Consider the following 13,899-nt stretch of genomic DNA (forward strand, 5'->3'; position numbering starts at 1 on the left):
TTGTGAGAGCAGGCTAGTTGTTTATATATATATTGACCTCAGTGCTCAACTGGTACTTATTTTATCAACCCTGAAAGGATGAAAGGCAAAGCCAATCTCACTAGTATTTGAACTCCAAATGGTCAAAATGTCACTAAGCATTTTGTCCAGTGTGGTAACAATTCTAGCAGCTCGCCACCTGAATAATAATAATCCTTTCAACTAAAAGCACAAGGCCTGAAATTTGATGGGAGGGGACTAGTTGATTACATTGACCCCAGTGTTTCACCAGTACTTAATTTATTGACCTTAAAAGGATGAAAGGCAAAGTTGACCTTGGCGGATTTGAACCCAGAACGTAAAGATGGGCAAAATGCCGATAAGCATTTGCCTGCTATGCTAATGGTTCTGCCAGCTCACCACCTTAAATAATAATAATAATAATAATAATAATAATTGTAATGATAATGATAACTTTGGTTCAAAGCCAATAATTTTAAGGGGAGGAGGTTAATCAACTGTTCCAAAATTGTTTGCTTTATAACATCAGACTCTTTATAAACTCTCACCACTGAAGCACCATTTATAGTCAAATACTTCTTCTTTAGATTATTAGTCTTCCTGGAGACCATGATGTGAAATACAAAGTTGAAAGATATCAATCATTAAAATATTAATGAAAATTGCTGGGGAACAGAAGTTGTGCATGGTGGCTAATGTACTATTATGCTGAACCTCATATTATAAGCACACTAACTTTAGATTCCTTCAATATGACTTAATCTTTGTTTTTTATTGTGCTTTACTAGATTTAAAACAAATTACATCATGATTATATCATGATAGTTAAGCAAGAACTAGTTTATCATAAGAAAAATCAGTTACAGTTATTAAGTTTTCAGTGAGTATATATTCAAACTCTCCTCAGATTATAAGAGGGAAGTATGAAAGAATATGAATATGAAAGAGTAAGTCTTATATAATTAAGAAGCTGAATATAGAAAAAAAGTTAAGTGAGGAGGGGTAAATTGAAAAGTAAGCAAAGTAAATTGAAAAGTAAGCTAGTTAGTTAAGAGAGGGTGAGGAGTACAAGAAAGAAAGGATATATTTCTTAGAAAGTGGAGTCAAAGCAAATAATAAACAAGGGTGTGTACTGTTGAAATGTAACTTGTCTTTGGTCCTTATTTTAGTCATTTTCCTATTATCTCACCATCTGTTAAGAATATTTCATAACAAAGAACAGGACAAATGGAATTTTTTTTCTATCCAGGATAATATATTACTAATATTTATGATTTTACCATCTTTGGAGAATCTGTAGCTCTCACCTAGTAGAAGTTGTGTATGGTGGCTAAGTCACTCTCTTAATTCAGATTTTGTCAGGTTTATCCTTATATCTCCTTTATTGGGATATGGTTTAACAAGTGTTCCTTGAATATTATTTTACTGATCAATATCTTGTGCATATATGTACATATGAAAAACAAATTTATACATGTTAAAAAGAAAATATAAATGTCCACCTCTAAAAAACATACAAAAACGTTTCTAATATTCATGTATCCATCATCAACAAGATATTTATCCATATACTCCAGTCATGATAAAAAAAACCCCAGTAATATTTGATAGTAAGTGTTAAGTTAAAGGTATGTCCTATATTTTATGGATGTCATTGTTAATATATACATGTTTAACCTTTTAGCATTCAAATTACTGTCATATGTAATTGCTTATTTCTAAACATTGTTTTGAATTAATCATGCATTATCTTATAGCCTCAAGATATTGATGAGGTGATTGTATATTTTTAGAATGATATTATAGGGAAGATAAAGATTTAAACTATCCTTGGAGAAATGACATTACACCCATATGTCATTCTGACTGGATTGTGCCACTGTAAATAGAAGTGTTAAAACCTTACTCCAAAGATATTACAGAAGTATGGTCCGTAAAGATGACCAGAAAATACATCAATTAAATTTAGTGGAATTAGAAATATTAGAATATGATTAATTCATACCACTTGAAATTTTTATTGTTAATGGCATGATGTTAGGTATAATTAAATGGTTTATACTCAGAGAGTATTAATCAAAATATAGTATTCATATATATTATATGTATGTGTAAATATATATAAAGAGAGATTAATATGAAATTAACCCATTATTATAAATACATGCTAATACTTTTGCTGTATTCATTTTCTAAACAATAATCTAGAGGAAAATAAAGAAATAATCTGATTTTTTTCCAGAATACAATTTAAGACTAAATTAGCTGATTCAGCTGAATGAAGTTATTATGAACATTCTTATCTTTTAGCAACAGAAAAAATTTATGTATCATGGGAGACACAATATGTGAAATACGTTTTAACTTTGAATAATCCCTCTAAGGTCAAGTTTACTTTTCATCCTTCTGGGATTGATAAAATAAATAACCAGTCCAGTGCTGGGGTCAGTAGTATTGACTAACCCACTCCCTTGAAAACTACAGGCCTTGTGCCAAAATTTGAAACCATTATCAGTATTTTCCTAACATGCTTTATCAGTTGGCAAGGATCTTGAGGTTTTGTGACAACAGGTCTCCTCAAGTCACAGGAATCTTTCTTAAGATTCTTGCAGAATACAGGACTACACTTTTCTGCAAGTCAACAATGTGAATCTCAATTCCTATATCCTTCAGTCTCTTATGTAGCAGTTTGGGTGCTGTGCCAAGAGCACCAATTACCACAGGAATAATTGTCATCTTAGTCTCTTCATCTCTCTTAGGTTAGGTCCTGATATTTCTCAATTTCTTTGGTCTCTACTCTATTATCAAATGATAATGCAAAGTTTATGAGCTTACACTATTTGTTCCTTTTGTCCTTTTGTTCCTATAATTACATCTGTTTTTTTTGCTTCAGCAGTAGGACCAGATTTTATAAGGAAGTCCCATAAAATCCAGTAATTCTTTCTGGAGTGTCATCAAGTGCTCACTGCCCTCTACTGGCTGGGCAATGTGGTTGGTGAAAGTTCTACATTAGCAGTATATAACCATCAAATATTGAGCAACAGCAATGACATTCTCAGGGAAACACTACCATAAATAATTTCCAAAAATCTTTGGCCTGGCAAAGCTTCCAAACAGTGCTGCCAATTTGAGATAAACTTTACAAGTACAGAAGCACAGTGTGAGGCATGCAAAGTAATGAAACCATTTGGCATGCACTTGTGCAGTGTCCAAGGTATGTCGAACAGCTGTTATCACACGTAGGATGAATCTGACATGTAAGCTGAATTCATTGTGAGGATCGTCCCACCACCCACCTTAACAAAGCAGGGCAGGTGGTGTTTCTTTGTCTAGTTGCTATGATGAAAGAGGTCATGTGGTGGATGAGACTGAAAGGATTGAGGAAAGACACCTGCTTCAGTCAAACTCTCATCGACTTTTCCATGTTCCCTTTCCACTCTCACTGTCTTTTGCAAGTGGAAATGCTACCCACCTAGTGAATTTGTGAAAAGGTGGGTGACTGTAGCAAAAATGGTTAGGGTGAATAGTCCTGCTCTCAGCATGCACTTGTAGACTGGAGAACAATAACTGCGTGAGGACTCATGCCTTTGGTGGTTAGAGTAAGCCTGAATATGTGGGTCTCCTTGAATGGTCCTAATTAGAGCTTTTCCTGTATCAGGAGGACTGCATTGTTTATATTATCACACCTTTATTTCATTTCACAGCTTTTTCCCTTTCACTTCCCTCATCTTTTATGTAACCCCAGCCCATGCACTCACAAATTGATGACAATCCTTGTGATGTCCCCCTCATCTATACTCCTGTGGCTTATTATTATTATGCTGTGTTTTTGTCTTGTCCTTTTTCTGTTTCAGTTTGTGTTACTCTTATCCCCAGCTGCTTGTATATTTCCATTCTCAATGAAGTATCTAAATGCATATTTATTTAGGAAAATATTTTTGTTCACCCCAAATTAAATTTTTCAAATCTACTATCATTTTCTACTTCATATTTTCTTCTTTCAACCGTAATTATTTAATTATTTTATAATAGTTATTTATTTTTAGAAAGAATACTAAATATATCTTGTATACATCAACATTAGGATGGTGTATTCTAAATCCTGTGAATGAATTCCCTCAATTCCCTGTCTATGTTTCTTAATACAATATCCAATGTCTTTGTTTAAATCCAAAGCAGAAGCTAGTTATAATAATATCTACTTCATTTATATTTTTCTTCTGTAGATATTTCTCTTCCTCATACTAATCTAATTTACATGTAATATTCTGATATGAAATTTTCTTTCATCTCTATTTATAGTATATTGCCTGCTTCCTAAATAATTATAGGTTTGTTTTTGTATCTAGATCATTGATTTTCTTTTTATCATTATCTATTATTGATATCAAGTAGTTGAACTGGAACAGACAGTATGAGGACAATAAACTAACCAGATAAATTAAATGGCACTGGAGAGATGAGTTGGAAAGACAAGTTAGCCCATGTTGATGACTCTTTTACTGGGGTTGAAAACATAAATACTGATTATATTTTTTACCCCAGTTAATTATATTCCTTACGTATATATTGATTTGGGTAAATCCAAACATTGTCCATGCATCCATCTATCTTCTCCACCTGGGTTGTGCGGGTAGAGTCCTCAGTTACCTCTGCCATGGAGGTACCTGTCAGAAGCAGCCTCATTAAACTTTCTGGTTGGATTTCTAAGCATTGCTAACTGAGACTATAGATATTATTCAACCATCTCATTCTTAGTCTAGACCTAAGTCAGATCTTTTTGGTTGCTGTCATAGAATTGGAAATTTTTAAATTTGTATATTGATGTAATTTTTCATGTTGAATCTGAATTTGGGATTCATATATTTCAAAAGAAAAACTTTATAAAATGATCCAGTGGTCTAAAGTTTGATAAGTTTTAGCCAATCAGAAAACAGGCAGTGGAAGCTATGCATTTTCTGTATGATGTGATAGCTGACTGATTAGCAACAAAATGAAAGCAAAACATTATGAAAGTTTTAATAAGTTTTAATGAGTTAAAAAAAAGGAAAAATCTTTGACAAAATTTTTTTGTGAAAAATATAAAAACAAACTGTGAGATATACTGTGAAAGTTCACGTAAACAAATTAAAAATTTAAAAACAAAAGTTTGAGATACACTCTAGGAGTTTATCAAAGAAATTACAATTTTCATATCTCCTGCACCACAAAAACTTGCAAATAATGAGTCACCCACAGAATGGTGGGTCCCACAGTGTTGTTTATTCCTTTGTTTCGGACAAGTCTATGTGCTTTTGACTTGTTGTGTTTGAGTCCCATCTTGTGGTGGTGGTTATGGTGGTGAAAGTGTTACATTCATGTATAAAAATATGGCAGACTACAGCTTTGCTTATTACTATGGAAAGAGACATCAGTGTGAGATTTGTAGTCATGTATGATATGGTAGCTTTTAATTGGCAAAAATTTCCCTGAAATTTGCAAACTTTGCAAACTATTATCTTTTAATTTATTAATTTATGGCAAAAATGAATTTCATTTTCAGAATTAGCATATAAAACTAAACCAGTATGCTAAATTTGAAAAGTGGAAAACTGGTATGCTAAATTTGAAAACAAGTGCAATAAAACTGAATCTGTAACAGCAACCAAAAAGATATCCTAAGTCTCCTGTTTGTAAGCTTGAAGAACCCATTGAATCAAGGGCAGTTTCAGGCAGGTTGGTATCAAAAGAACTGGACTAGTATACTACTCTGTTTCAAATACAATACAGTAAGCAATTATCTAATGGCTGAATTTTATAGTCATTCCTTATGTTACATGCTTAATTCATTGAGAGAGCTGAGAAGAAATTGTATATTTATTTTATAATGTGCTAAGAAGAAAAAAAATATTTGTATTTATTAAATAAAAGCATTTGCATAGAGGAAATTTAAAAAAAAAATAGCAAACATCTCTCTTTCATAGCAATTTAGTCTGCATATTTTTGAAGCTTCATTTTTTTCATTAGAATTATAACATATACGATTTTTGTATTATTTCTATAATCTACAGCTGAAAGCTTTCTAAATTTTTTTTTTTTTTTTTTTGACACGTCCACATCATCTTGCATTTTTACAAATACATTGTTTGTTGTATATTTTAAAGCTTCTATTTATATATTTTACACATACATTATACAAATACCGAGTCATTTACATAGTTTTATTTTAATCATCATAAATCCCCTTTTTTCTTTATTCATCTCTTTTTGTCATAGAGATTAAAATCTCTGACTCAGCTAATCACATTTTGTTTTTGTGTCTACACAGAGAACATTTTTAACCACAGAACAAACATATTTTCTAGACATGGTGTTTTCAATAGATACAATGATTTTAGCAGTTCCATATATCGACCACTAAATATCAACAAAGAATGATGGGATACATTTCCTGGCCATTTGAAAAGTTAACTAGATTATTTTTAACTTGCTTGTAGTTTTAGGTTCAAATTCTACCATTTTATTATTATTATTATTATTATTATTATTGTCTACATCATCATTATTGAAGGTGGTGAGCTGGCAGAATCACTAGCATGCCAGACAAAAAGTAAATTCCACTGAGGTTGAATTAGCCTTCCATCCATTTGGGGATCAATATAGGCACCAATTGAGCACTGGAGTTGATGCAATTGACTTTAACCTCCCTCCTGAAATTGCTGGCCTTGTACCAAAATTTGAAACCATTATTATTATTATTGACGGTGGCAAGCTGGTAGAATTGTTACCACACTGGACAAAAATGCTTATTGGCATTTCATTTGTCTTTATGTTCTGAATTCAAATTCTGTCAAGGTTGACTTTGCCTTTCAACCTTTTGGGATATTAAAATAAGTGTCAGTCAAGCAATGGAGTTGATGCAATCAACTTTCCCATCCCTCAAAATTGCTTGCCTTGTACCAAAATAAGGATTATTATTGTTATCATAATTTTTGATAAAGATTTTTGTTTTTTCTTTGTTAGCATTGGTGGGAGGGTTTTTTTAAAATAGAGTTAGACCTCTAATTTTGCAATAAGTTTCCTTTCCTACAGTAAGCCACTCAACTGTATGAAACCAGAGAGTTACTTATTTCACACTTTGCAGATTGACATTCACTGAGTAATGTATTTCTATGAGTGGAGCACAAATCAATAGTTATGGAACAAATTTAATTTTAAACTTTGTGGTCTCAAGCCATTTTTTTTTGTATCATTTTAATTGATAAATGCCAGTATTAGTTTCCACTGAATAAGCATTGTACAGTCTAGAGAAAAGAGTGCCTTTTTTTTTTAATTACAGTTACAATCCACTCAGCAGGTTTCTCTGCAGTTTCCATCAACCTAATTCAAGTCAGAAGGTATGGGGTGACTAAAGGCTATGGAAAATGACAATTGCTCAAGATGCTACACAGTGGAATTGTACCAAAGACCTTCTGCTTGCAAAGTAAATTTCTTAACCATTTCACCATACTGTGCCTATCCTAATTAAATATGGTAATGAAAATGAGGTAATCTTTAAATAACAGTTTTGAAAGCCATCTAAGTTAAATCAAGTTGCATATTTATATGATTTAAGCTTTACATAATTAATATGGTAAACTTTATCTTTATTTGTTTCTGTCATTAGACTACCGCCATATTCTTTTCTATTCTAGGCACAAAGCCCGAAATTTTGGGGGAGGGAGCCAGTCAATTAGATCAACCCCAGTATGCAACTAGTACTTAATTTATCAACCCCAAAAGGATGAAAAGCAAAGTTGACCTCAGCGGAATTTGAACTCAGAACATACAGACAGCTGAAATACCGCTACGCATTTCGCCCGGTGTGCTAATGTTTCTGCCAGCTCACCACCTTAGACTATCACCATATTGCTGCACTGCCTTCAGGGGTTTAGTTAAACAAATTGACCTCAGTCCTACTTTTTTTAAGTTGGTACTTATTCTATTGGTCACTTTCACCAAACTCCCGAGTCACAGGGATGTAAACAAACCAACTGTGGTTGTCAAGTGATGGTTAGAGACAAATACACATTCACGCGCACGCGCGCGCGCACACACACACACACACACACACACACACACAATGGGTTTCTTTCAATTTCTGCTGACCAAATCCACTCACAAGGCTTTGGTCAACCCGAGGCTATGGTAGAAGACATTTGCTCAAGGTGTTGCATGGTGGGACTGGGCCCAAGACCACATGGTTGGGAAGTAAGCTTCTTACCCACACAGTCATGCCTGTACTTCATATAAACTTTCCATATAAATTATATAAAGCTTCATAAAATTTACATGATTTAACCCTTTAGCATTCAAATTTTTCTATCAAGTATAATGCTTGTCTTATTCACATTGTTTTGAATAAATCATGCATTATCTCATAGTTTTGAGATTTCAATGATGTTATTGTTTAATTTTACAATGACATTGTAGGATAGGTCCAAGAAGCTGGACATGATCAATTTGAACGTAAAACAGGTAGATTATTTGGACCAGATATTGTTGGTTTAAATGCTAAAGGGTTAAACTGAAATTATAGGAGTATAAAATGTGAATGAAAAATGTCTCAGACATCCATTAAGAAACTAAATTGTGCCTTACCTGATTTCGACCTCTCCGTTCTATACAACAACATAACAAGTGAAATCTTCGGTCCCATTTTTCTTCATAAGCTCTCAAAGCTTTTCTGAAATTAAAGCAAGAAGTGAAACTGTTTTAAGGGTTCAAAATTTTAGACTAATTTTGGCAGGCTACTAAATATGGATTCACAAACACATAGGTGTTCAACTCATGCCAGCATGAAACATGAACATTATGTAAATGATGATGATATATATATATGGATGGATTTATGCGTATATAAGAACTCACGCACAACCCCTCTTGTTCATGTGATTTGTTTACACCAGTAACAGTTAAATAAATGCATATTATTGAGGTATAGTTCTACAGCTTGATATCCAACTTGTTGCTAATGCATATCTGTTTTTCAAGTAAAGGATTCTTTAGTCCACCTATTTTCAAAAGTGCAGACTTAGCAGATGATTTGTTGACAGAAATGACAACAAACATTACTGTTTGCAGCTAAGTACTTTTCTATGTGAAGTTCTGAATGCATACATCTATTAAGGAGGTGATTATTAAGTCTTAATTTACATTGATCACAGGAACTTGATTATATAAATGACCATTAAATCAGTGAAGAATGTTTGGGAAAATAAGTTCTTTGAAAATTGATAGTGAAGTAATGAAAGGCTAATTACTTTCAATTGCTAACCACACAGTTCAAGTCTTAAAAAAAATGTATGCATGACTACATTGTAGTTTATTGATTGTATTTGTTAATTTTGTGTTAATTGTATTAATTACATACTTTTCTGTCTTTTTCTCCTTCTTTCTGATCAAGACTAACTTTGAAAATAAGCACTGGTTAACACAAGATAATAGTCTCTCTTTCTGGTGATATTTAAATGTGATATATATACGTGTGCATGCTCATTAGTTCATTTTTATACAGTTTTTCTTTTTTTTTCTTTTTCCTGCTCGCATGAGTTGAATGAATATTTGAGCTCCAGCCTTCTATGGTAATATGATGAGCATTAGTGCATCTACATTAAACATACACATACGTACATACACAAAAATGCATGTGGTAAAGAGTATTATAACAGGAAGTCATTAAAAATGAAATCTGACTTGATATGTACCAAATGTTTTATAAATAAAAATGCTATTTGTATACATTCAATGAAAATATTACAGAATTTTTTTAATAATTTCATTATGATGCACAGTAAGAGGAATACTGTAATCAATTCTACTTTGCATGGTCTTATATTTATTTATACATTTTCACAAAACACAGATTTGTATGGTGTATGTAAAAATAGATGAGGAATAAACTGAATTGTAAAATTTCTTCAAAAGCAAATAATTTACTTGGAAGTAGGAAAAATATTGAAATATCTAAGTGAACAAGATAAAAAAAACTTGTGGATTTATATTTAATTCCAGGTATTTCATAAAATCTGTTTCTTTAGTTTCTGTAGAAACAGAATATTTATTGTTTGTTAGGATAGTTACTTGCATTAGGCAAACATATTCATAGAAAAATTTGCATATTTTTACTGTTCCATCCGTGTGTGTGTGTGTGTGTGTGAGAGAGAGAAAGAGAGAGAGAGAGAGAGAAAGAGAGAGAGAGTGTGTGTGTGTGTATATGCATGACTGTATCATGCTTTAATGTCTGCTTTGGCATAGTTTTTATGACTGGATGCCCTTTCTACCATCAACCATTTTACAAAGTGTACTGACCACATTTTATCACAGTACAAGCACTTACAAGGGTACCATATCCTTATAAGACTCTAGAGTCCTATCGATATTATGTGATCTACACTGATTCATTAACCATTTTAGAAATTGTATTTTATTGTGGAACCAGACCAAGTGAGGTTAAGACTAGAGTCTCTTAAGACTAGAGAAATCTTCACTTCTTTATGATGTATTTATTTTTTCAAAGTAATAAATCTGATAAGGTGAAGAGAAAAGAGAGTGATGATAGAAGAAAAAGGACAGGTGTATGAAGGAAGCAAGTGTATTATGATAGAAACACAGTAAGAGAGGGAGGAGAGAGAGAGAAAGTAATGAATAGTAATAGCAATAGAAATGGGTAATGATAAGAGTGAGTGAATGGCTGTCAATTGGCTTAGGAGAGAGGATAACTGGCAATACAATAAAAATAATCTATCACATACTACCATGCTTGGTTATATTAGCAGAATAATACAGTGAATAGAGCAGAGGGTGAGTGGAACAAGGGGAGAGGAGTGTTAGAGAGATGAGTGGGTATCAAAGATGGGGAGGCAGTAGATGTAGGTTTATCATTACTACCTGTTTTTAATGGTGGTTTTACCAAAATTGAACAAAAAAGGGAGTCTTATCTTGCTAGTCATCTCAGTCATTTATCATCTTCCCCACAAGGGAAATGTTAGAAGATCCTTAACTGAAGACACTATTTATGTTCAGTTAGCCAATCTACATTCACAATATAAGTATATTGCAATCATATAATAAAATATGTTACAGTTTTTAAGAAGATACGCTTAATTGGTTTATGATTTTAGCAATGTTGATACACATGGATTATTGTTCATTAAATATTTCGAGCAAATGTAAATATAATGAGCTTATTTTAAATGATGTTTAAGTTGGATGAGGTGTGGTTGCTGAGTACTGAATGTAATAGGATAAAAGTTCCACTGCTTCAGATCCTGCCACTTGTATTTTCTGTAATGATCAACAAAGCTGTTAAGTAGATAATGTATTCTCTTCACAGTTGAGAGAGATACTAAGAGCATCTAGCACTAAAACATTTGTTTATATCTGAATTATGTAAGCATCTAATCCATGGTAACATAGAAAAATAAACATAAAAGCAAACAGCAACAAAGAAAAAAAAAAGGAAATATTCTAATCCTTAGAATGTGAACCACTCACTGCTTTATCATCCCTACCCAATCATTCATACCCTTTGATGCCTCAAATCAGCTGGCCTCACCAGTTCTGTGATAACTATCCTTGGTAAGTCATGTGCTTCACATTTGATCTGTCAGAAGCAGAAACCATTCTATCAGGCATATTCCTCCATATCTCATACACAATAGAACTTCACTATCTCAAGTCTCTCAAGTGGTTCACTCATAGATGGTTGCAGCACTTCAAATGATAAACTAAAGTCCATAATGCTTAAAGGAAAGCATGCACTCCTGTATGGCTCTTACATATCACTGCAACACCTTAGAGGCCATCATCTAAACCACAATGGATGCATCTGTTCGTCACACAACCCTCAAGCTTTCTCATTTCCAAAACTGCAGCAAATACTTTTGATTCTTTGCTAAAAATATCTTCAACATTGTGGAATCTTTATTTTCTTGCCTAATCATGAAAGTTCTTTAAACAATACTCTCCCATCTTTATTGCATCCCTTGGATCCAACTCCACACACGAACATACTATGTAAATCTTCTCCAGATCTATCCTATTCCACTCCACAAGGCTCATAACCATACACACATAAGCCAAATACCTCCAGTTACTTCAAACCAATGAGATCACTAACTCTAACAAAGTCCTTTTCATTGCCCTCAGACACTATGCCTCAGTGCTAATGCCTGTACTCACCAAACTTTGCAAGCTCTCTCCCTCTCTATCAGAGGACCACTGAAGGCCATAGGCATTAACCCTTTCTCTAGGCCTAACAAATAAATAAATAAATAATTGGTTGGCATTAAGAAGGGTATTTAGCCAGAAAAATCAAGTCAAGGTCATCACACAATAACAGAAAACTCCAACAATAATAACACTGCCAATGTTGATGCCAACAATGATGTGGGGGGAAATAGATTTGGAGATTTTGCAAACAAAGTTCCACACAAGCCCTATTGTGTCTATGTGTATTAAGGAGGTGATTATTAAGTCTTAATTTACATTGATCACAGGAACTTGATTATATAAATGACCTTCATTAAATCAGTGAAGAATGTTTGGGAAAATAAGTTCTTTGAAAATTGATAGTGAAGTAATGAAAGGCTAATTACTTTCAATTGCTAACCACACAGTTCAAGTCTTAAAAAAATGTATGCATGACTACATTGTAGTTTATTGATTGTATTTGTTAATTTTGTGTTAATTGTATTAATTACATACTTTTCTGTCTTTTTCTCCTTCTTTCTGATCAAGACTAACTTTGAAAATAAGCACTGGTTAACACAAGATAATAGTCTCTCTTTCTGGTGATATTTAAATGATGTGACACTAATTAATATGTATTAATTTTACTGCTGTTATTACTCTTAACTTTGGATGATGCTACAGAAATTAATTATTTTATGGTTTCAAAGTTATAATATATATACATATGTACATATACAAACACACACATGCATATATTTATGTATGCTTAGATATATGTATTTCTGTGTATATATGTCATTATTCAGATTATTTCAAGATTTCTTGCTAATAGAGAAAGAACCAGTTTCTAACCTAGATCCAAGGTTCCTTCATTGGAATTTCAGTTTTAACAACAGGATATTTTTGTTTGTTTGTATGTATGTATGCGCAGATCTGTGTGTTTTATGTATGTATTCTCATGCATATAGTTACATATCTAGACATGCTCATATATATTTAAATGATAAACTTCTGGAAAGTTTTACAGATTTTTACAGTTCCAGTAATGGATTGGATCTGTAGCCTTCAAATTAGCTTTCTCTTTTCTGGTTTTGAGAAGCCTAATTTCTCAAGATTGTTATTTAGGCAGTGTGCTACATATCCCAGAGCCTCAATAATTACAGGTATAAACCTGAACTTGTAATCTAGATAGAGTAACTATAGATTTCTCAATAGTTCAGCATAGGTGTTCTCTTTTTCACTGATCTTCAGCTTTATGTCAACATCTGCTGGGCAGCTAATTTCTACAACTGTGCACAGTTTCTCTTCTGTATCTCAAATCATTATATCAGGTCTGTTGTGCTTATATTTTATTGAGGTCTTCATTGGTACATTCCACCAGTATTCCATTTTATTATGAGTGGCTATGGCTTCTACCATATTGTGGGTTTTTGTTTCTTTGTCCTCGGGATTATCCTTCCAATGGATTTCATTATAGAGTGTCCTAGCTACAATGTCATGTCTCATTGGTAGATAATAGAGTGATGACATCTTTGGACAACTGCTTATGATGTGGGTGATATATTCAGTGTGAACTCCACAAAGTCTACATCAGTTGTCACATTTTATGGCTTTTTCTACATCTCTATCCCTTTTGTCTATCAGGTACTTGGTTGATATTTCCTTCCCTGGATTGCAAACGCATAC

At 32.9% G+C, this 13,899-nt stretch overlaps 1 protein-coding gene across 1 annotated transcript in view; it reads right to left on the bottom strand.

The window, feature by feature from the left end:
• LOC106883518 (diacylglycerol lipase-alpha) overlaps positions 1-13,899 on the bottom strand; it is a 103,671-nt gene that overhangs the window by 46,189 nt on the left and 43,583 nt on the right. Inside the window, exon 4 of the mRNA XM_089338469.1 lies at positions 8,620-8,704. Coding sequence (XP_089194595.1) covers positions 8,620-8,704 — 85 coding nt within the window. The remainder of the gene's footprint in view (positions 1-8,619; positions 8,705-13,899) is intronic.

Source organism: Octopus bimaculoides, chromosome 2 (assembly GCF_046866305.1).
Source record: "Octopus bimaculoides isolate indiv1 chromosome 2, ASM4686630v1, whole genome shotgun sequence".
Lineage (NCBI taxonomy): Eukaryota > Metazoa > Mollusca > Cephalopoda > Octopoda > Octopodidae > Octopus > Octopus bimaculoides.